General features: G+C 40.2%; 1 protein-coding gene across 2 annotated transcripts; it reads left to right on the top strand.

The window, feature by feature from the left end:
* MCOLN3 (mucolipin TRP cation channel 3) lies at nucleotides 1-24,188 on the top strand. 2 transcript variants are annotated; one of them, XM_040987237.1, is made up of 12 exons: nucleotides 1-236; nucleotides 1,693-1,860; nucleotides 6,779-6,932; nucleotides 8,003-8,087; nucleotides 8,180-8,276; nucleotides 10,141-10,240; nucleotides 16,550-16,662; nucleotides 16,750-16,899; nucleotides 19,836-19,937; nucleotides 20,040-20,162; nucleotides 21,381-21,587; nucleotides 23,546-24,188. In XM_040987237.1, exons 1-12 carry the CDS (start codon nucleotides 9-11, stop codon nucleotides 23,678-23,680), a joined length of 1,662 nt encoding a protein of 553 aa, XP_040843171.1. In that variant the 5' UTR covers nucleotides 1-8; the 3' UTR covers nucleotides 23,681-24,188. The 2 variants fall into 2 exon arrangements, with proteins under 2 accessions (XP_040843171.1, XP_040843172.1); XM_040987238.1 differs by lacking the exon at nucleotides 1,693-1,860.

Raw genomic sequence — 24,188 nt, 5'->3', positions numbered from 1 at the left:
CCCTAGAGATGGCAAGTCCTGAGGTAGTGATAAGTAGTTGCAGCTTTCACGAAGAGGAAAATGGCTGTACTTTTCAGCAGCGTTCATCTCCATCTGTGGAGCTCTTGCTGGAGGACCAGATGAGGCGAAAACTCAAATTTTTTTTCATGAATCCCTGTGAGAAGTTCTGGGCGCGAGGGAGAAAACCGTGGAAACTTGCCATACAAATTCTAAAAATTGCCATGGTGACTATACAGGTAAGTTGTGAGTTCAAGTTGTAAGTTTGGTGGAAAGCTCTGTCACTAGCCAAGAACGTCAGGCAGTGGGCTTTATAATTTTTAGCACATAATAAGGAACCATAAAGACAACCTTAAAAATTCATCTCTTTAATAGATGAAACTATTTTCTTCCTTCCATTTCATCTTAATTGGGTTGTAATTTTAGTCATGTAATCTAACTAGATTTTAGAAAAATTTAGTGTTTGCCTTCTAATCAGGTTCAACTGAGAGTTCCACATGGTTCCATGAGATCCAGTGATTCTCAGCCATAGTACTTTCTTTTTCTTTCCAGTCAGTTCTTTGGAAATTTCTCCCCTTCTGAAACTCTAAGCTCTTTGTGACAGAAAAGGTCTTGGATTTTCTCTGCCTCACGATTCTGGGAATAGAGAGGTGGAAGTGAAGTTAACTAAAAAGAAGTGGCATTATTTAATGAATCATGGAACTTTATTTTTTAACAAAAATTTTGAATATCATCTCCTTGACTCCTTTTAACAATTTTTGGAGAAAGTATTTCATGATTCTTGAATAAACTGATTGTGATTTATTCTGATGAAAAATGTTTTTGTACTGGCAAGAATAATAACCTTATTAAAAGCAGATGTGTAAAAATATAGGCAGAAAGGGGGGAAATAGGTGTGATAGGTGTATTTTACTGTTATTGTTGGTTAGGGTGGGCTTAGTCTGTCAGATTTGAGCACCAATTCTGACAACATACTTGCTGGTGATGCAGTTTGAAAGGATGGCAAAGTTCTCTGAGACTCTACCTGCTCATCTCTGATATTGTTGTATTAGAAACTTTGCTATGGAAATAGTATGAGGAAATTTCCTGGGTTAGTGTGTGAAATACTACGTGTGAACATTGCCTCCTTCTGGGATCAGAGTCAGGTTGTATTTTCTGAGCTTAAAACCTATACCTGGTGTTGTGGGGGAGAGTGAGAGACAGTTTGAGGTTGCTTGAAAGAGAATAAAAGATAAAAGAGATACTTGGAGTAAGTAAGTTTTGGATGTGATGAGAGCAGTGGAGTGAAATCACTGTGTGTGTGAGAGAGAGAGAAGAGAGAGAGAGTGAGAGGAAGAAAGAGAGAGAGGATATATGAACAGCTGAATATAGGTGAAGCTCGGGGATCAATCTTTCACTAATATTAAGGACACATTAATGTGAGTATACTTTGATGATAACTTGAAAATGTATTTTCCATTTTGGGTTTAATTGTCACAGCTTTGGCTGTTAGACCTAGGTAACCAGACCTGGTTTGGTCATAGGACCTCGGGTTTCTTATAAGGTGTCATGCACCTGCTACAAAGCTGTTTTTGAATTCCTGCAGAACTCATATTAAGCTCTTCTACTTGTTATTCAAGCAGCATCTCTTCTAGCTCCCCTTTTTCTGCTCACATTTTTCATTTCTTACTCTTGTTTTTTTTCTCTCCTTTTAAGCTGGTCTTTTTTGGGTTAAGTAACCAGATGGTGGTGGCTTTCAAGGAGGAGAACACTATAGCCTTCAAACACCTCTTTCTGAAAGGATACACAGACCGAATGGAGGACACATATGCTGTGTATACACAGCACGATGTGTATGATCAGATCGTCTTTGCTGTGAACCAGGTAAATCAAGTGTGTGTCCTTTAGTTAGGAGAAAAAACTGACTAGAAATATGCTGCCTTTGTATACATAGAAATTAATATCCAAATGTAGAAGGGTGGAAGACTCTGAATAAGATCAGTTGTAAAAAAATGCCCATAAGTTTTTGCCTAAAGCTTTTGCTTAGCAGTAGAGATCTGGAAACTTTAAACATTTAATTAAAGTCAGGGTGAGGGCTTGCCACAGAAGCCTCAAAGATTAAAATTACTAACCATGACTCAGGTCAAAAGTGATCATTAACTCTGTGAGCTTGTCCTTTTAGGGAATTCTAACAAATACTGAGAATATTAACTTTGCAAAGTTTGTGTAGCAACCAAGACCTAAAATTCATTAAAAATGCTTGGCCTATCACACATACCAGTAATTTTGTTGTGACATTGACTAACTGCCAAACAAAAAGGAAGCTCATTTTTCATATGGATGAGTTATATTTTTGTTTTGTTTATAATCATCTGCTTTTGCTTTAATTATTGCTTTTTTCCCCATAATTTCACGTTTCTTATTTTATAATTATTCTTGAAGTCAGTACTTCCAACCTGGATTAGCTTACAGATTACATTTTAAAATATTACAACTGTTCTTCAAAACTTTTGGTAATTCAGTTGTGGCACTTCATTTTCTAGGAATAGTCTATGCACAGTGAGATGGAAAATTACTAGAGTGTAAGCTTTCTGTTAGCATTGAGATTGGGAAAATTGTCCAGAAATTTATGAGAATAGAAGCAAGCTACATTGTGTGTGTGGGAGTGAGCTATAGGGGCAGGGGAAGTGGTGAGGGAGCTTTATAGAGGTAAATTTATAAGTGGTGAATTCTTTATAAAACATCTTTACCTTTCCCAGAAGTCCTAAGTTTTCCAAGTTTCCCCAGTTTTCCAAGTGTAGTGCTTGGCATTCTGACCATTCAGTTTACCAGATTCTCACGTTATTTACAGAAACTCATGTTAGGTTCTTATCCCAGTTTCTTTCTTTTTTTTTTCTTTAAAGATTTATTTATTTTTATTGGGAAGGCAGATTGAAGGAAACTTATTAAAGGGCAGAGAGAAGAAGAAACAGAGAGAAAGATCTCTGCTGGTTTACTCCCCAAGTGGCCACAACGGTCGGAGCTGAGCCCATCTCTAGCCACAAGCCAGGAGCTTCTTCTAGTTCTTGTATGAGGGTGCAAACATGTGGGTCCATCGTCCTAAGGCTTTGGGTCATCCTCTACTGGTTTCCCGGGCCTCAGGCAGGCAAGTGGATGGGAAGTGAAGCAACCAGGACACGAGCCATGCCCAAATGGGATTCTGGCATGTGCAAGGTGAGGATTTAGCCACTTAGCCTTCCTACCAGCCCTATCTTGGTTTCTTGATGTGTTCTTGCTGTTAGAACAAAATATTTGGGACTTGATAATTTCAAACAACTGAAATTAACAGATACAGAGCAGACTAGAAAGTTCAATTTGAAGATATCAGCATAGCCAGAGCTTCCCCTTCTTGCTATACCATAATGTCCTCTCAATACCAACATAATGGGGATTAAGTTCAAGTGCATGCATTTTTTTGAGGGATATGTATCTCAGATCCAAGTACTACCACATAAATAGATAATGCTAATTGTGGTAGTTTACCTTGAGTAGGTGATTCCCTATTGTCTTCCAAGTATTAGTAGGCACTTTTAACTGAAGAGAAAGTATTTTGATCATAATTTTAATAAACAAGTAGAGTTTTGGGGATAACTTTGGGATCCCTTAATGAGTGATCCCAAAGAATTTAACCCCTAGGTATTAGCTAACTGGATAATTTTTAGGACCCATTCTGATTCAATACTGTGATGATAAGAATATTTCTTTTTGTTTATTATATTTGCTTCCATATGTGAATGTCAAAAGCCTAATTATTTTGCTTTTCATATCTATTAGGATTTTAATATGTCCTATAAAAGCTGAAGTGTTAGAAACATAATATCCAAGATCATATGTCAATGACGTTTGGAGGGGCTTGTGGGAGGAAGTCAGCATGAGAGGAGGTCAGGCCCCAATGATGGCATCAGTGGTTTTACAAAATGGGAAAGTCCCAGGCAACAGGTTTCGTCTGTGTGGGCACATTGTGCCACCTGACATGTTACTGTGCAGGAAAAAGGCCTGCTCTGGATAGCAAGTAGATGCTGGCACTGTGCTCTTCATTTCCTAGCTTCTGGAACCATGAGGAACTTACATTTCTATTCTTTATCAGTTACCTGTTCTCATGTATTCCTGTATAGTAACAGCAAATGGGCTAACTCAGTACTGTTTCATGACTCTTCTCTTGCTTCTGCAATTGTTTTTGGGTCATCTTAACTGCCTTCTTTCATCTGTTTTCTGAAATTGTATGCTTTGCGGTCCCTTCCCAAGCTCTCCCCAAACTGGTTTTTCTTTCTTGTTGGTTGTTTAGGTTCTCCTGGCATCATTTGCTGACTGCTCAAGCATGGCTTATAAAGTTCTATTTCTGGCTGACTTCCTTTTCACCCTTCCCTCTTGCCTTCCCACATCCTTTGTTTTCTGAAAAATTTGCCTACCATCACAGAAATTACCATCTAGTATTCCTCATGATATGTAGGTAGGTGTACTCTATCTGTACACATCTATATCTGATCTACTTCTATATTTACAACTGCCTAGATTAAAGTGTTCAGCACCACAACATCTGATGTGTTAATTCCATGGAGACAGAGATACAAAACAGGTATTTAAATGGTGGTAAATGAATGAGTTCTACTGGGCCCGTTATCTGTGTTAGGTCCAGTGATCATAAGGTCCTTGCACTATTGCCATCAAAGAACTGGCTGTCTTAGTTTTTGAGGGACCATTAATGTGTTTTTCTATTTTTACCCAAAGAGCACCTGGATCAAGTGAGAAACTCCTCCTGGCCAGGTAGAGTTGCCCAAAGGACATGTACCCAGCCCCAGTAAAGCCCCACCAAGGACTCAGCCACTTTGGTGCCCTGTGAATTCTCTCTAGTAGGTTGACAGTCCATGTACTTTCTAACTTCCATTTCACCCCACATTCCTGTCTCAAAATTCACCACCAGGCAACTGAGCTGCCCTTCAGTTGGACATAGCCCTGTCATGTGCCCTTGACATATCATTCCTTCCAGATGCTCAGAGCTCCATAGAGAGCCTTTCTGAGCCAGCAAGGAAGTCTGTCACACAGTGTATAATGTAAATAGCTGCTTGCATCCTGTATCTCAGATCTTTTGTGTTCCAAGTTGTTAAAAGGCTTAAGACACAGTGTGTGATGGGAAGGGTATGAGCAGTAGGTACTCCTGGGTAGCATTTGAGAGAAGGAAACTAAATGATCTTTCCTGATTTTTGTCTTGAAAATTGCTTTACTGATGGAGTTGCTCATGCAGAAGGGAATCATTGTGGAAGAAGGAGGGTTTCTATTTGCACATTTGTGTTTGAAATTCCCCTTGATCCCTATGACATCACGAAGGCAGACTGCTACCCAGGTGTAACATTTAGTAGGGAAGTTAAGACTAGAGATTTTCATATGAATGGCGAATCAAACAAAGGACTGCTGGATGTCATCTGTGACCACAGTGTGGATCCCGAGGCCAAGGGCTGAATACTGGGCACTTCAAGAGCAAGAGGTTGACAAGAGAAGGATACAGCATAGGTGTCCAAGAAGCAGAGTATGGGCCAAAAGTCAGGGATACAAAGCATCCCCTGGAGGAGGAGCACTCAGCTGCCCCAGGTCACAGAGAGGTCAAATTAGATGGAGCTTGAGGATAAAGCATTAGAGTTGGGAACATGCTACCCGTTGGTGGCCTTATCAAGTCCAGCTCAGGATCCCTCCTGGAGATACAGATTATAACATTTCCTTTGGGGCCTGGCGCGGTGGCGCAAGTGGCGCAAGTGGTTAAGTCCTCACCTTGCACGCCCAGGATCCCATATGGGCGCCGGTTCTATCCCAGCGGCCCCGTGGGAGACCCAGAAGAGGCTCCTGGCTTCGGATCGGCATAGCATCAGCAGTTGCGCTCACTTGGGGAGTGAATCATCGGACGGAAGATCTTCCTCTCTGTCTCTCGTCTCTGTATATCCGCCTTTCCAATAAAAATATAATAAAAATAAATCTTTAAAGCAAAAAAAAACATTTCCTTCATTTATCATAGCATTTAGCATTCCTTCATAGCAATTGGAATTATTCTCTACTTGCCTATTATCCAAAAGTATTAGTTCTAAGAGAGAAAAGTTCCATCTCTTCATCTTTGCCTGTCCAGTTCAAATTGCTAATAATGGGCTCTGACCTTTTTTTTTTTAAATATCCACATAAATTAATCAAGAATTTGAATTTACGACTACCCGTGGTATCATAGATTCCCATTTGTAAAGGCAATGTTCAGTTTTATTTGTAGGTTTTGGCAGGATAGAGTATGCCTATGAAAGTGATTACATTGTTTTGTTGCAAAGACAAAGATTAAATCTGTGCTGCTTTAGAAAGGTCTGCTGGGTAGTCTAAAAACAGTTGTATCCCATGTCTTAAGTTGCAGTAGTAAGGTACAACTCTGCTTTTGCAGAAAATAATTCTAGCATATGTGAAATTTGTGTTTTATTGAGTGTGCACAGCAGTTCCTGAGCATTATTCTTTGGAGGAAGAAAGAGCCTCAAAGACTGCATGGCTGTAGATTTTCATTTTGCACAAGAGGGAGCAGAAGATCAGAAAGTTTGGTACAGAAATGAGATTTGAACCCAGTACTCTAATCTGAATGCTCCTTGCCCCGACCCTGCTGGCGCCCTGCAGCAGGTCACTTCCCCCGCATGCGGTTTCTGGTTTCAGGGGAGGTGGAAGCCTTCTGGGTCAAAGGCCGGGAGGGAGAACCTCACAGCTCCGCTTGCAGGTTCCCAGTTGCCATTTCTGTCTTTGGTTGAAGTACTTGCAGCTGCGCAACATCTCAGTTGGGAATCATGCCTACAAGAACCAGGGTTCGAAGCAGTCAGCCATGGCAGTCTGCCAGCATTTCTACAGGCGAGCAAGCATCTGTCCTGGGAATGATACCTTCGACATAGATCCAGAAATTGAAACAGGTGATGTTCTTCCCTAAGCTGGAACTTAAATCTTTAATTCCATGGTTTAGACTGAAAATCAGTGACTTTATCCCAGAAGACATTAATCTGGCTTTGTGCTGTCAGTATGAGAATTATGTAGCAGCTGCTTTGAATCAGGTACTGTCCTAGGGCCTTTACTCATCAGTCCTCAAAAGAGAAACAAAGACATGGTAGATTATAATCACCCCATTTTACAGAAGATTAAATAATGGCTCAGAGAGGTGAGCAATTTGTTCAAGATGTAGTTTATGCCAGGTGTTGTTGAAACATTGTTTGCTTAGTTTCTGTGTTTCTCTGCCTTTCATACTGGATCATGAATCAGTTAGTAAGTGGGTATTGTTCTTACAAAACATTACATGTACAAAGTTTTGTGTGTCTAAAACCCTCTGCTTCCCCCATATAATTTTAGTAGTTCGTTTCTTTTGGTATAGGTTGGGATGGAAAAAGGAACGGAAAGCAGAACTTGGAAGAATGTAGCCAATTCCTTTAAGCAGTGTTATTTGTAATCAGTACCTAAAATACTGGCTTAAGTCAGGAGTTAGAAATAATTATTCTGCGAGGTTTGGGTGTATGTTTGGTGCCTTTTAGGACACCAGCACTCCTTATTGGCATGCCTGAAATCAGCTAAAGCTGACCCTGAGAGGCAGTATTGATTGATGGCTCAAGTAATCGGGTCCCTGCCACCCAAGTGGGAGGCCTGGACTGAGATACTGGCTCCTGGCTTTTGCCTGGCCTTACTTCAATTATTAGGGAATTTGGGAATGACTAGCAGATGGGGGCTGTCTGCCAGTCACTCTTTCAGAGCAAGGGGCTATCATCCTCAAGAACATTGGTGCAGTGGAGTTGAGCTCTTTCCCTGGTACCCAGGCACTCCAGCTACTTCCTAACAAATGACTCACTGTACGCAGGTGGCATATATATCTAGCTTTTAAATTCCCATTTCAGAAAAATAATGAGAATCGGAATAACTGGCTTTAAATGTGTTATGCTTTCAGAACACAGCTTTATTTGTTTCAGATTTGATGTATTTTTGTTTCTTTCTCTGGCAGAGTGTTTTTTTATACAGCCTGATGAGCATTTTCATTTTGGAACACTACAAGACAATAAGCTCAACCTAACGTTGGACTTCCACAGGTGAGGGAAGCAGATGGGAGCGTCAGTGTGTGTGTGTGTGTGTGTGTGTATGTATGTTTCTTTGCACTGAAGTAATTGCCACTGTTTTCTAGACTCCTCACAGTGGAGCTTCAGTTTAAACTGAAGGCCATTAACCTGCAGACAGTTCGTCACCAGGAGCTCCCTGATTGTTACGACTTTACTTTGACTGTAAGTGTGGGCCAGGCTGAAGTTGCTCCCAGTCTGGAGAGAAGCTGTTTTCTGTTGTTTCATGTCTTGGGTATTATGGGGCATCAAGTGTATAAGATGCTTTTACTTGAATGCTCAGCGGCAGTGCTGGCACTTCTTTGTCTGTGTTGGCTGTACTAGCTGGTTTATGCATCCATCACCTGTCTTCTGCACCTCAGTGCCTGTTCTCTGAGGGTGGGGAACTTCATCTTAGTCATTGCCATCTCCAGTACTGAGAATAGCGGCTGGCATAGTGTAGTGTTCGATGATGAAACAATGGAGATCTGAGGGTTCTGGGGGAGCAGCGCTGACTTGTCTGCTTGCGGGGTTCTTGGGCTGCATCTCCTGCCCATGGGTGTTTGATGCTTTTGATATTGCTCACAGAATCTTCCTCATACTGCTGCAAATTCTGTGGTTCATCTCACCCCTTGAGCCCATTCTATCACTTGTGTGTTCTTTGTGTTCCTGTTGCTGTTGGAGCCTTAGGCTTCCAAGAGACCACAAGACTCCTCTCACATAAGTCTTGTCACCTTGTTGCTTGGTCACATTAGGTGGTGTGAGGAAACATGGTGTAATAGGATCAAAGAGTCTGTGACTTCCACTCTAGTCTATGAAAAGCTATGCCCCTGCTACTCAGCCAACTGGCTGGGAGAAGTCTAGGTTTCAGAGACTGCAGTTAAAATAACTCCAAAATTTAGCATAACGTTTAGCTAGAAAAAACATTATCATTGAAACTGAAACTGAATTAGGCTGTACATGGATTTTAATATTAACTGTTATGAATGATCAGTATTACTTTTTTTTATATAATTGAGCTATCTCCACAATTTCCTGTCTCCTTAGCAGGGATTTCTGATGTAAGTGGTATCGTAGCATCTGCCTTGGTTAGGGCTTTGGGCCAGGTCCTTTAGCCATCACAGAGAGGGTCAGACTTTGACAGTGTCAAGCTCACACTGCCTTGAGGAGAAAGTGAGGAAACTCTTTAAAATCATTTCAGGTCTTACATCTGAAGTGAATTCTGATGTTCTCACATAGAAAAATTTTAATAAAATTCATTTAGGTAATGCATATTAAAAACTGTTTTCTCTAGGACATAGAGGCAATTACAAAATTGGACTGATTTTCTTGCTTGGCTTTCCCTCTCCCAACATGAAAAAAGGGAAAGAGGATAGAAAAAGGAAGACAGTAGAAGGGCAGTAGGAAGTACTCAGGTCAAACTTTGTCCTGCTTGGTGCCTGGTGTCCTAAACTGGCTATCTGTGAAGGACAGCATGGCTGGCAACTTCCTGTCACCAAATGGTTTGCAAAGTGTATTGTACTAGAGTGACTAAGAAATCTAGATAAGCCCAGAATGAAAATTGGAAAAAGCTTCACCTTCAAAGTGAAGCCCATTGTTTTAAAAATGGCAAGATCACTAAAAATCTACCCCCAGCTGAGGCTCTGCAGGGATAGACACGATTAGACCAATACTTGTTATCAAGAGAGTGACTGGAAGTGCCCAGAATGGGAGGCAGGGAGAGGTACTCTTGTACTTGGACTAGAATATACTGAAATATACAAATGCAAGTACTCTTTGACTTGGCCGAGCCCTCTTTACCAGGGTTTGGCTGCTGTCCTACAAACATAGGACTTTAGATACAAAAAGGTCTCCATTGAAGGTCTTAATCAGCCTTCTCACTCAGAGAAATAGGAAGAGAACTTCCCCACATTGAACAGATAGCCACAGATTGGAGATGAGGAGCTGGTGCTCCTGGCCTCTTGAAAGCATTGTTTCTTGGGTGAAACATAAAGGCATCTTGGATCCAAAAGCAACAGTTCTGTTTTTGACCCTTTTCCTCTCTTCACAGATAACATTTGACAATCAGGCCCACAGTGGAAGAATTAAAATAAGCTTAGATAATGACATTTCCATCAGGGAATGTAAAGAGTGGCATGTATCTGGATCAAGTAAGTACTGAGCTTTCCTGATTTTCAGAATGGTTATTAAATGACATACAATATTTATTAAGTTGCTGCTCCAAGGATATGTGCTACATTAAATAGAAGATTGGACCATTCCAAAGTCACAGCTTTCTTCAGATAAGTGGGCTTACAGTTGATATCTTATGTTCCAGGCAATACACAAGAACTGGCCTTCCTTCCATTCTCCATGTACCCCCACCCACATCCCCCTCACTAAGAACATACTTAGCATTTCCACCAAACATATTCATATACACACACCAGGATTTATTGAGTTCACTCTGTATGAAATCACCTATGTTAGTTTTTGTCATATATTTTAAAATGCGCACTTAAATAACAATACAGATGGAATTGTAACTCCATATGAAGGACTAGACTATTGTAGCAATATGGGGAAAAATCAGTCGGTGGTTGAGAATCCCATACTTTACGGAATTGTACCATAAAATTCAAAATTCAAAATAAAAATTCAAAAAATTAACCTAAAAATGTCTTCATCATAGGCAGGTTCATTATTATATTTTTAGATTTATTTTATTCATTGGAAAGATGGAGTTACAGAATGAAAGGGAAAGACAATAAGAGATATCTTTCATCCATTGGTTCACTCCTCCAAATGACCATGATGGACAGGACTGGGTCAAGCTGAAGCCAGGAGCCTGGAACTCCATTCTGGCTTCCTAGGGCGCCCAAATAGCCTCTCCTGCTCTCCTATACACATTAGCAGGGAGCTGGGTCTAGAACTAGAGCAGGATTTGAACTGGAGGTCATCAGGGGTTGCTGACAGTACCTTTATGTGCTGTGCCACCGCTATAATACTCAGGTGCATTTAAAAAAAACTTTTATTGTTGATGAAGTTTGCATAGTTGATTAGGGTGGAAAGGGTCAAGGATTAGTGGAAGGTAGGTGAAAGCATTGTTTTCAGATTTTCTTTTTTTTCTTCCTACATCTGGGGGAAGCAGGGAGAGAAAGGGAAAAGCCACACTCAGCCTCCTAGCTGCCCTAGTACCCAGGATAGGGAATGGCCACCTGATGTTATCCCAGGGTCCCTGATGTGGAGCATGCTCCAAGGGTTCTGCTCAAGTGGTTTTGGTAGTTCTGAAATACTGTTAATCTCGCTGCTTTAGGGATGAGGAAATCCTTCCAAGGCCCATTGACTGCCATAGTCCACATCAGAGTATCCATTCTCCTAGATATTTGCTGTCAACACTTGGCTAGGGTAGTTGACCAATTTGTTTTGCCCTCCTTCCTTGTATGGTACCCAATGTCCTCTGCAGGCCCCAATGGATTACCATATCCTCCATGTGCATATGAGTATGCCATCCGCTGGTCCATTTTTAAGCCACTGAGGGGGCCCAATTCTGACACAAAACCTCAATGGTCAGACCACAGATCTTGCAATTCTCCCTGGGGTTGAAGTTCTGAGTCCAGCAATCCACTTGGGGGGATTCCCAAAGAAACCTTGTCTGTGGTGATCCCAGACCTGAATCTTGCATGTGCTTGCCAGTATTGGATCCATCTGTTTGTCACCAATATCAGCTTACACACGGTTAGTTGCAATTGCTGGGTCAGTTTTGTCTCCAGCCCTATCTCTTATGTAAACCAATGGGTGCTGTACAGGATCAGTAGTGATGTTTCATGTTGATAATCATACAGCCAGAAAGATATAAGATATGATTTGATCCTGAAGCATTCTATGTCTTATAATTGCTTTCCATCCAGGTTAACCAAGGAAAGGGACTATTCTTAGAATAATGGAACAAACTCAGTGTTATCAAATAATTTGGAACTAAACATGAGTAAATTGCCAAGAAAGAATTCTCTATCTCATTTTCTAATCCTACACAAGTAACATAATTGTAGTTAATGACTAGGATTCTTAGATGCTATGGGCTAAAGAATCAGCCCAGTTATTATGAATAACAGTTTCCCCTGCTCCACTTTCAAGACAGGTCTGGAGTATGAACTAGAAATGTGTGGATAATTCTTTTAGCATATTCAGGTAGCTACTGTGCTGATTTCCTACTGATCCATTTGCCAAGATTCAGAAGTAATAATGAGAGTGTAAGCATAATTAAAATTAAATCTCCCTGTAGTATTCTTTTAAATAAAGATAACTTAAAATACACAAGATTATTGGGTTGCAAACTTTCATTTCAACCACAAATTTGTTTATTTCAGCACAAGCTTGGTTTGTATTATGAGATTCTTGGGTTACAAACTTTCATTTCAATCACAAACTTGTTTATTTCAAGCACAAGCCTGGTTTCTTTAAGGGAAATGAGAGCATGTGAAACTGCCTAGCATATTTTCTCTGAAATGTTTGTTTCTTGCTGTTGAAGTTGTTCTAAAATAGACATTTGTGTAAGTTAGATTCGTTTTGGCAAGCATTATGGGACACCTATTTTATTATTATTATTAATTACATTGCATTACGTGACAGTTTCATAGGCTCTGGGATTCCCCAACCCCTCCCAATATCCTCCCCCTATAGTGGATTCCTCCATATTATTGCAGTATTACAGTTCAAATTCAGTCAACATTCCTTCATTGCAAGCATATACCGAACATAGAGTCCAGCCGCTATTGTCCAGATACATTGAACGGTTACTTGGGGAGACCATCTCTGGTCTGAAGTTAGAGCTGGCAGAATATTATCCCGATCAATTAAAAGCCCCAACATAACATTAACACCAGTTTACAACATTATGGAATTAATTCACATGGTATTGAGTATCCAATATGTTTTTAAAAATGCAAGTTCTTAACCATATCCTGTGACTACTTCATTGACATTTCAATTTTAGTTTATATATATATACACCTTAAAATGGCTATAGGGTATTATTCAGCTGTCTTGTGTCTATTTTCATTTTAGTATTTAGCAGTTTATAGTTATAGTGTTGAAGAATAATTTTGCTGAATTTGGCATATTTTAGGATAGTCTAAACTGGGTTATAACTCTAACAAGGCATATGTCAACAGCTGAGGTGTGGGATAGTTTTAGGAGGGGAGTGCAGAGAAATCTTCAATACCTTAGTGAGGAGTAACTAATCTTTGTGTCCTACCTAGTAAGGTATGTGTGAATTCACGCTGTTTCCTGTCTGGTTCTAAGCTTTCCTTGCTGTTCTCTATCTATTCTAATTTTTTGTTTGTTTGTTTGTTTTGTGGGGTGCTCTGGAGCAACCCTGATGGTCATTGCAAGAGAGGGTGGGGATCCAAAGTTGGAACTAAGTAAGGACCAGAGAAAGCTCTCCCTAGTCCCAAAGGAAGTTTACTGTTGTTCTGTTTCTGTGGACCGCTCAGGGCTTCTGGCTGTTGTTCCGATGATCTTGGATCCTGCGAGGGAGGATTTGCGCTTCTTTCATCCCATGTGGTAGGTCCAAACGGGGGTGGATGACCTCAGAGTTCTCGGCCTCCAAAGGCACTCCAATTCCCCATGGTCTCCTTGGCAGTTGGGATGTAGTCCTTGGTGCCCATACTGATGGTCCTTGGTGAGGATCTGGGAGTCTTCAGGGTTGTGATACAAGCCTCCTCCTGTCCCTCTGCTCCATTCTGGGGTTCCTTTGCTCTGTCCATATGGCCTACTGTTAAGAGGTTGACAGGGTTGCTCTTGATTCCACCTATATGTCTTGTAGTTTTTCTACATTCTAATGCTGATTTGAGTCTGTTGTCTATGAGTTACCTGTTATGTTCCTGATAGGTTATACTTCACGTCTTCCTCACACATTGTAGGGAGATGTAAGATTTCTCTGCTTTCCCTCCCCATTTCCGAGTAGCATAGGGTCTTAAAGGTATAGTAAGTTTTACAATTCTTTGATTTAGATCATAAGCAGCCTGACTCACATTGATTGTTCGTTCATTGGTTACATCACACTATCTTATTGCATGAGATATAGGCTGTTTGGGGTTGGAATAACATTACAGTTTACAGGTACTGTTTTTTTTAATTGACATAATTTTATCTTAAATTAAGGCAAACGTGGTATCTAACCTTTTGGGATTGGCTCATTTTCCTTAACATAATGGTCCATTTGGCCACAAAGAACTGCATTTTTTTTTAATAGTTGAGTAGTATTCCATGGAGTAAATGAAGCATAGCTTTCTTAACCAGTCTTCTGTTGATGGGCATTTTGGTTGCTTCCAAGTTTTTGCAATTATTGATTGAGCTGCTATGAACATAGGGGTGCATGTTGGTTTCTTGTATAACAGGTGTTTTGGATATATTCCTAGGAGTGCTATTGCTGGATCACATGGTATGCAGATTTTGAGTTGTTTGAGTGCTCTCCATATTGATTTCCATAGAGGCTGTACCAACCTGAAGTCCCACCAGCAGTGGAGTAGGGTTCCCTTTTCACCAGACACCTATTTGTAGAACTAGTCTTAAGTTGCTCCCCTCCCTCTCCTGTCCAGCCTTTTTTGTTAAACAGTGAGCAGTCTCACTGTGACAAGGCCTGAGACAGGGCCTACAGCAGAGCCTACAGTGGCTGAGGCCTCTGGCCAGCTGTTTGTGTGATTCATTCATGCTGGCCAGGACCTGGCACTGTCCATTCAACAGAAACTGTGTAGGTGCTTCTTTCTCATCACTCAAGTTTCAGCTAAATCTTACTACTCTCTCAGTGAGACCTTTTTTCACTCTGCATTCTCCCATTCTTCCACACCAACCTCCCTTGTCTAAAACATTGGTTGCCAAACTGGAAGACTTGCAAACACATAGTGTTTCTGATTTCATAATTCTGGTAATAGATGTGAAAATGCCGAATTTTCCTTTAGTTTGTTTTCAAAGATTCATTTATTTTTATTTGAAGGGCAGAGCAGATTTATAGAGAGAAGGAGAGACAGAAAAAGACCCTGTATCTGCTGGCCCACTTCCCAAATGGCTGCATTGGCCAGGGCTGAGCCGAAGCAAAGCTGGGAGCCAGGAGCTTCCTCCAGGTCTCCCGTGTGGGTGCAGGGTCTCCTGCTTTCCTAGATCATACGCTGGATGGGAAGTGGAACAGCCAGGACATGAACCAGTGCCCATGTGGGATCCTGGTGCTTATGAGGTGAGGATTTAGCCATTGAGTCATAACACTTGGCCCTTTACTTTTGAATCCTGACTGGCCCTAGCGAGACCTCCAACTGTGGATAAATCTTACCTGTGCTTCAGGTTTTTTATACCAACTTCATTGGAATTGTTTGGAACATCAAGTAAGTTAATATATATGAAATTCTTGGAATTATTCCTGATGAGAAACGTGCTCATGTACATGTTAGTACATGTTAGTGACTTAGATTTTTCTTTGTATCATTTATTTCTTTCTGAAAGTTTTTTGTTCATGTGTTTATTTACATCTGTGTTTGTCTCACTCCAACAGAATAGGAATTCTACAAGATCAGGGGCTTTGTCTTGTTTGCTGTGTATTCCAGTATCTACAAATATCCATGGCACATAGTGGATAGGCTTGATAAATATCTTTGATATGGATAAGTACATTTTGACTGTTGTTTGTTATTTTCCACAATGTTTTTACAGTTGTAGTGATTTATTGCTCCATCCCCTTTCTCCTTCTCCATATTCCTCTCATGTCTTCCCTCCCCCATATTATCAGAATAGTATAGTCCCTTAGTACAAGTGTAACTTTTTGATATTTATGTATCAGGACATGCTAAGTGTAAGAAAGGTAGAAAATCTAATACTGTATTTTAGAGGTATATTTAAAAATTTCATCGGGAGTCCTACTTTTATTTGGAGGTAGAGATGCGTACTGCATAGTACCTCTATTTCTTGGTATGCTAGTCTCTCTTGTGCCATTGAAATATATATATGTGTGTGTGTATTTTTTACATATATATGTATTATATATATAGGACTATATTTAGTATATATAGTACTGTGTATATATAGTATATATAGTACTATTATATATAATTTATATGTGTAGTAATATATATACACACACACACACACATATATATAGTACTTTGCATATTGGTTGCCTTATATAAGAGAGAACGTATGATTTTTGTCATTTTTAGGGCTGGCTTGCCTCATAAGCAAAGAGACAAATTACATTACAAACAAAAGACCACAAGCTGATAATTAAAGATCTTGAACAAATGGTTGCAATGATTTTTCAAAGGACTTTAAGCCTTCTTTAAATGCTAATTGGAGAATGTTTTTATTAGGGCTTCTCTTCAGTGATATCTTTCTGAAAAGAACACTTAAATTTTCTGAATTACTCTAAACACAAGAAGCTGTTCTGTATTAGTGTCCCACCACTAAGCACTGCATGATTTTTTTTATTTCAGTTCAGAAGAACACTCACTACATGATGATCTTTGATGCCTTTGTCATCCTCACCTGCATGGCTTCGTTGGTCCTCTGCGCCAGATCTGTGATTAGAGGACTTCAGCTTCAGCAGGTGTGGCTCCATGTTCTACAGGACTGCTACCAATGTTTTGATTGACAGAAAATTTCAATGTCTCTCTCCCCCCTCTCTTCTTTTAAGGAATTTGTCAACTTTTTCCTTCTCCATTATAAGAAAGTTGTTTCTGTTTCTGATCAAATGGAATTTGTCAATGGATGGTACATTATGATTATTATTAGTGATATACTGACAATCACTGGGTCAATTCTGAAAATGGAGATCCAAGCTAAGGTAACTTTTTTCCCCTAATCATGCAATTGTTAGTGTTAGGCTTAAATTAATGACAGTGTGTTTTTCCAGAACATGAGAATTTTCTTGGGAAATCTCAGGCAGGTTTTCAAAGTATGATCCATAGATCACTGTATTAAAATCATTTGGGTGTTTGGAAATAAGCCTCATGTTAGCCCTACTGAATCCAAACTCATTGAAGGAGGGACAGGCCATAGAGGGTTACACACACCAAATTAAGATAAGAGTTTTTAAAGGACTGCATAAAGTTCATAAAATCTTCAACAACCAAAGAGTAAGCTGCTCGCAGGGCATTCGGCTCCACACAGTCATTCTGGAACTCAAAGTCATTAGTTACCAGTCTTTGAGGGCTTCCTTAACTGCGCACTGATGCTAATCTGCCTCACTGCAGGTTACACCTTATAGGCTGTGGGATGCACAAACACTGTAGCCTATAGCCTACGGAAGGCACGAACTCCCATAGGCTGACATTCTGGACACAAGAGCAGGAAACTTCATTTCTGTTCCCATCACACTGGAGAGGCTTTAATTAAGTCAAACTGCAAGGGGGGCTGTGGAATGCAGCCCAGGCATGTGCCAATGAAGGAGGGAATGAGGGTTAGATAGGTCAGCAGTAGACAGTTGCCAAGGTAAATGGGTCTAACATGCATTGTTAAAAGGTGACTTAAGGAACAAAAATAAGAAGAGGATGGGAGGCCTGTAGCCAGTCTATTTTTTTTTTCCAGTCTCAACTATTGTTAACCTCAGCATTATCCAGCCATCTTTCTGCATTCCTCTAGGCCACTGACTCCTGCAGATAGCAAGTGATTATTTCATGTTCTCTTTTCTTTCCGAGCCTGTAATACTCTTGCCTTTATCCATTAGTCAGGGATTTCTGTGTTGCGAAAGTGAAGGACAAACCCAGAACTTCTTCAGATTCTCACATTGCTCATACTTGTTGCAGCATTAGTACCCATACACTCTTACACTCTGCGCTTTTCCCTTTTTTTGCTATTGTGCAATACTATTTCAGTTGCAATCCAGGGCCAGTCCCTCTACTTGCCTACCAGGTGCTGTCCTCTGTTCAAGGACACAACTCCAACACTGTCTATTTCTCCCTCTGAGAATAATTCTCTTAGTCTGGTGCAGTATCGTAGTGGCTAAATCCTCACCTTCCATGCACAGGATTCCATATGGGCAGCAGTTTGTGTCCCGGCTGTTTCACTTGCCATGCAGCTCCCTGCTTGTGGCCTGGGAAGGCAGTAGAGGATGTTCCAAAGCCTTGGGACCCTGCACCCACATGGGAGACCCAGAGGAAGTTCCTGACTCCTAGCTTCATATTGGCTCAGCTCCACTCACTGGCCACTTGGGGAGTGAACAAGAGGACGGAGATCTTTCGCTGTCTTTTGTCTTTGTAAATATGCCTTTCCAATAAAAATTTTTTTAAAAAACATCTTTTTTTTTAAAAAAAAATTCTCTGAGAATGTTCTAGTCTTTCAAAAGGAGAATAATTTCTCTACCTACATTGATACAGCAAAAGATCTCAAAAAACTAGTTAATCTTGTTGATTCTGAATCTGTTTCCTGTTCTTTGTCATGTCAGTTTCAGTGAGATTTCCCTGCCACTCATGGAAAGTGTTCTTCCAAATGACATGCCATGTTTCTAAGTTACTGATTGATGATGTATCCTCATCCTTCCCCATCAGCTGCTCTGGCACTGCCAAGCACTGCCTCTTCTTCCACAGATTTTTTTCCCTGGGCTCTCTCTTGTCTGATTGTCTTCCCAAATGGTAGATTGGTGCTCTGACCCTCCCTTTCTGATTTCCTCTCATCTCATCAATCTCTCAGGATGTTAGTGCTTTAAGGCATAGTGATTGGACATCTCTTTTCTTCTGTTTTGGTAGTCTCACCATGTCCAGGTAGATATATTAAATATCATGTAATTTTTAGTGACTCTGAAACATTTCTCTCTAGTGTGGAGGTGTTCCCTAAAGTCTAGATTCTGATATCCATATGTCTATTCCACATCTCTACTTGTGTTCTCAAATTTAACACATCTAAAACAGAACTGCTAAAATGCTCACCTCCATTGTCCTAACCTGCAGGTACCTAGGTTTTCTAATTTCAGTGAATGGTAGCTCTCTTCAATTGCTAAAGAACCAAACCATAGATTAATGAAATTCTCCTCTTTTTCACCAATACCCACTATCCAACATTTATGCAAAGAGGAAAATTTGTTGTTCTGCCTTTTAAACTCAATCACATCATCCTCTCCACTTTTACCAGGTTCAGCCAAGCCACCATTATTAACTTACATCTATATTCTTGCAATAGACTTATAACAATCTGCTTCTCATCATAGAAGCCCATATTTAATTATATCATCCCTATTCACGGCTATCAGATCTCCCCGACGTATGTAGAGTTAAAGACAAAGCTGTTAAGTCCCCATGAGTTCCTATGCTACCTGCCCCTTTATTTTCCTGAAGTCATCCTCTTCCGGTTGGTCTCTGCAGCCACTTGCTCACTTGCTAGACCCTCTCCTGTGTTGGGGATTTGCAATGGATGTTCCCTATGTTTGCAAAGCTCCTCTTTTGGATTTTAGTTGGATTTTCTTCCTCACTCCTTTTAGATCTTTGCCTAACTGCCACCTTTCCCCTGACCCTATTTAAAATTACAAACTTATATTCAGTCTTTGTCTTCTTGACTTTCTTCTTAGCACTTTTCCTCAGTTAATATATGAAAGGTAACACCAATATATTTCTATTGCCTCTCTGTGCACTTCTAAACTAGAATGTATGCCTCAGGTGAGCATATCAATTTGCTTGTTCGTTGCTTTATTCTTAGCACCTAGAATGATGTTATAGCAACCCAACAAATATTTGTTGTCCCAAAGAATTTCTACTATGTAATCAGAACATTTTTCCCATTCTTTCCTAGAGTCTAACAAGTTATGATGTCTGTAGCATATTTCTTGGGACTTCTACCATGCTTGTGTGGCTTGGAGTTATCCGATACCTTGGTTTCTTCGAGAAGTACAATGTGAGGACAGCATGGATCTCCATACTTTGGTATTTCTCTCATGACTCTTGCTGTTTAGGCAGAAGGACAGAGGGATTCTAATGACCTGTCTTACTTTCTCAGCTCCTCATTCTGACTCTCCAGGCTGCACTACCCAATGTCATGAGGTTCTGCTGCTGCGCAGCTATGATTTATTTGGGCTATTGTTTCTGTGGATGGATTGTGCTGGGGCCTTATCATGTTAAGGTATGAATGAACAGCTTTTATCTAGTTCCTATTAAGCTCTACAGCAGTGCTAATAGTTTGTTGTCCTTTTAAAATGAACTCTTTATTTACAATTCAGTCTTATCTGTTTGAAGGTAGTGTACCTGTGACCATGTTTGTAAAATGATAAGGTATTACTAATTTGTGCAAATTGATTCCTTCAAATGTCTTAAATATTTTGGGGAATATACAAATAATTAACTCTCATTTATAACCAGCAAAGTCTACCTTGGTCAATTCATCAACATATAAGGGATCTTTTTAAGTTCATGGAAAATACATGAGCGAAAAAACTGTGCCTGGATTTTGCAAAAAAAAAAAAAAAGTGTGAAACAAAACATGCTTATCTTTTAATTCCATTATCCCACAAACTTTTTGAAGTACCTCTGAATTAGAGTATACAATTTAAGTACACCTTCTCAAAAATGTGATTTTGTTAAAAAAAAAAACAAAACCCAAGTAGTATACCAAGTAGTATAGGAAGAAACTTATAAAAATAGTGGAAAACATTGTTACCACAGCCAGTATGTGAAATAGATGAATGTAAAAATGAGGTGCGTACCACAGTCCATGGCATTTGACCTGGGCATTTCTACAGAAGCATTTCAAGGATGTGAAGATAAAGTGGGAGAGAAAGGCTTAACCCAGAAAGGTACTTAGGGTTCAGACAAGCCCCAGGATTCCACTTACGGGGAGCACAGGAGAGTTGTGCTCTGTCGGGTGGCTGATGCCTGGATAATGCATCACAGAGCACATGCTTGTGTTCAGCAGAGATTATTTGTTTTCTTTTTTTAAAGATTTATTTTTATTATTTTTTCATTGCAAAGGCGGATATACAGAGAGGAAGATCTTCCATTTGATGACTCACTCCCCAAGTGAGCACAACGGCCGATACTATGCCTATCCGAAGCCAGGAGCCACTTCCGGGTCTCCCACGCGGGTGCAGGGTCCCAAAACTTTGGGCCATCCTCGACTGCTTTCCTGGGCCACAGGCAGGGAGCTGGAAGGGAAGCGGGGCTGCCGGGATTAGAACCGGCGCCCATATGGGATCCCGGGCGTGCAAGGCGAGGACCTTTAACCACTTGCGCCACCGCGCTGGGCCCTAGCTGACTCTGTTTTCAATGTCATGTCATGAGTCAAGGTCTCCAATGGGAAGGAATGTGGAATAATGATTATATTTCTCTCTTTTTTTCTTTGCAGTTCCGGTCTCTGAACATGGTGTCTGAGTGTCTTTTCTCTCTGATAAATGGAGATGATATGTTTGCTACATTTGCAAAGATGCAGCAAAAAAGCTATTTGGTCTGGTTATTTAGCAGGATTTACCTCTACTCATTCATCAGCCTATTTATATATATGATTTTAAGTCTTTTCATTGCACTGATAACTGATACGTATGAAACAATTAAGGTAGGTTTATCAAGAGCTTTGAGTGGCACCCTTCTTCCGGAACTTGTTGAGATAAAATCTGTTACTTAAATAGGGAAAAAAGTTGATGGGATATTGATTTTATTGAGATAGAAAAGCAAGTCCTTTGTTTTAGAGATTGAGAAAGAGAAATGAAAGAGAAACAGAGTTTCTAGATTGCTGAAAGTCTTTTAAGGAAGTGTTTTTCAAGCAAGCTTTCTAGCCTTTTATTACAATCACAGGGGTTAGTAGACACTGACAAAAAAAGATGAATTTTCAGAATTCCAAAATTTTGTGGGAAACTTAAAAACACAATTTTCATGAAGAAAAAGTGACCCCTTCATTTGGGATATTTTGTACTTAGGATTCTCTGCACGGCACAACCCTGCTACCCAACAACAGAATTTATGTGTCAACTATTAGTCAGGTATGCTTTACACAATCAGAAACATGACTTGAAAAAAGATATTGCCAGCCAAATGGGAAATTTGAAAAATCATTTTGAGTCCTTGAACTATATAAAGGAAGAATGAAGACTCATATTTACACTTCTAATAACCTTGTGTTGTTAGGTATACTATTGGCATAGGCACTTCCTCTTGGGGACTTTTCATTCTGGGTACCATTGGAACAATGAAACTTCATGATGTATAATTGACCTCAGGATACAGAGACAACCATGGTTTGGAGCTGATTTTATCAATACTTTCCTCATGAAGCCAAGCCATGACTCCGTCCTGTTTCTTTTAATTTTTATTTTCAGAGATAAAGACAGATCATTCATGCTTCCGTCCACTGGTTCATTCTCCAAACACTCAAAATAGTTAGGGCTCAGTCAGGCTAAAGTTTTGGGCCCAGAACTCCCTATGACTCTCCCATGTGGGTGACAGGGATCTAAGCCATTAAGCATCATCTATTGTTGCATGCTAGCAGGAAGCTAGATTGGAAGTGGAATAACTGGTGTTTGAACCAGCCACTCCAAAATGGGATGTACACATTATACCAGAAACTTGACTTGCTGTGCCACAGTGCCCACTCCCAAAAGATCATTCTTATTGAGCGAGATTTCAGAGACTGTCCTCTTTTTGTCCACCATAGTTACTTGTCTGATGTTTACTTAGGGTACCCAAGCAGCTGAAAGTGTGGGTTTAAATGTACAAATCACTCCCCATGATGCTCTAGAACTCACCCTTATTAACTCTTCCTGCAAGTAACTAGCTCTTAAGGGAGCCATGAAAGAGTGTTAAATGTAATATAGGTTTTCATTTTTTAGTAACCCAGGCCTGAGACGCAGTTCAAATTGTTAACTTGTTTCTGTCAGCTTAGAGACTTGCAGAGACTTGCCAAACGGACAAATCAAGTTTTTTTCTGATCCTTTCTGGTTAGGGCATGGTCTAAGGAGCTTAGATCCTCTAATTGTATAAACACAAGGCTCTTTAACTGTCTTTCCAGAAGAGTGACTGCAGAGAGATATTTATGTTGGGAAGGACCCTCATGATATTCCAATCTGTCCAGACACCTGGACCCAACCAGTCAGTGGTGTCCAAGGCATGCTGAGGTCATCTAAGCAAGACTGGGGCTGGTTGTTGCTTAACCCTTGACACCTGAGACTGAGCCAGGTTCTGTATGAGAAGCCTGTTTGATGATGATCTGGAAGTCACAGAGGGTACTGACAGAGCAATGACCTCTCAGCCTTGGGATGTGGCTGGCTGAATTCTCTCAGTAGAAAGCATAACCTGCCCATTAACCCAGAAAAGAATGCCCAGGATGGCACAGCAGGTTCATTTTATCTTGGCCTGACCTGAAGGCCACACTATAGGATATTCCTCCCTGAAAGTCAATTGCAAGTGACTCAGCTTGGCCTCTGGAAAATCCCCTCCCTGTCAAATGATCCATGTTTAATTCAGAATAAAGCTGAGTTCAAGTGCTTACTAAAGTGACTTTCTTCTTGTTTTGTATAGCATTACCAACAAGATGGCTTCCCAGAGACTGAACTTTGGACATTCATATCAGAGTGTAAGGATCTACCAGATTCTGGAAAATATAGACTAGAAGATGATCCTCCAATATCTTTATTCTGTTGTTGTAATAAGTAGCTCTCAGGGTGACTGCTGTGGGCGAAATGTAATATGCAGCTGAGCTAGGATAGCATATGGATATTTTAAAATAAGATACGATGTTTGAAGACTATTATGTTGGGTTAATTGGTAGCTATAATTCACAAAGAACTATGTTTATATCTTTAGAAGCCATATTTCATATATTTTCTTCTTTATGCTAATTGTTAAAAATTGTAACTAATTTAATGAGGGAAACTGTTCAATTATTGTTCTTTCCTGTCCTTGGTACTGTAGCTTGAGAATATGTTCTCTGTTAACCTGTTTGGTTCATGTAGTCTTGGCTTCCAGCTACCCAGTGTGGAGTATGTCATCAGTGAAAAGCAATCCCTGTTCTGACCAGAAATTCAGATTATTTGGAGATGTGGCCTGGATCACTCCCAAATGTCCATCCCTGTGGGGATCATTAATATATAAATCCAAAATCTTCTTTTAAAATGCAGTAGAGAAAAAAAAATTAACCATCACTGCTGATGATGCAACTTTC

Source organism: Ochotona curzoniae, unplaced genomic scaffold, assembly GCF_017591425.1.
Source record: "Ochotona curzoniae isolate NIBS_2020 unplaced genomic scaffold, NIBS_Ocur_1.0 contig_4612, whole genome shotgun sequence".
Classification (NCBI taxonomy): domain Eukaryota; kingdom Metazoa; phylum Chordata; class Mammalia; order Lagomorpha; family Ochotonidae; genus Ochotona; species Ochotona curzoniae.
Note: the sequence above shows the minus strand (reverse complement) of the source record. Positions and strands in the feature narration are given on the sequence as shown.

Excerpts from the sequence above, each read along its gene's own strand:
- MCOLN3 (XM_040987237.1), top strand. The coding sequence starts at position 9 with ATGGCAAGTCCTGAGGTAGTGATAAGTAGTTGCAGCTTTCACGAAGAG. Across the intron at positions 8,277-10,140 it reads GTTACGACTTTACTTTGACT|ATAACATTTGACAATCAGGC; the intron begins GTAAGTGTGGGC and ends CTCTCTTCACAG. Across the intron at positions 16,663-16,749 it reads GAGGACTTCAGCTTCAGCAG|GAATTTGTCAACTTTTTCCT; the intron begins GTGTGGCTCCAT and ends TCTTCTTTTAAG.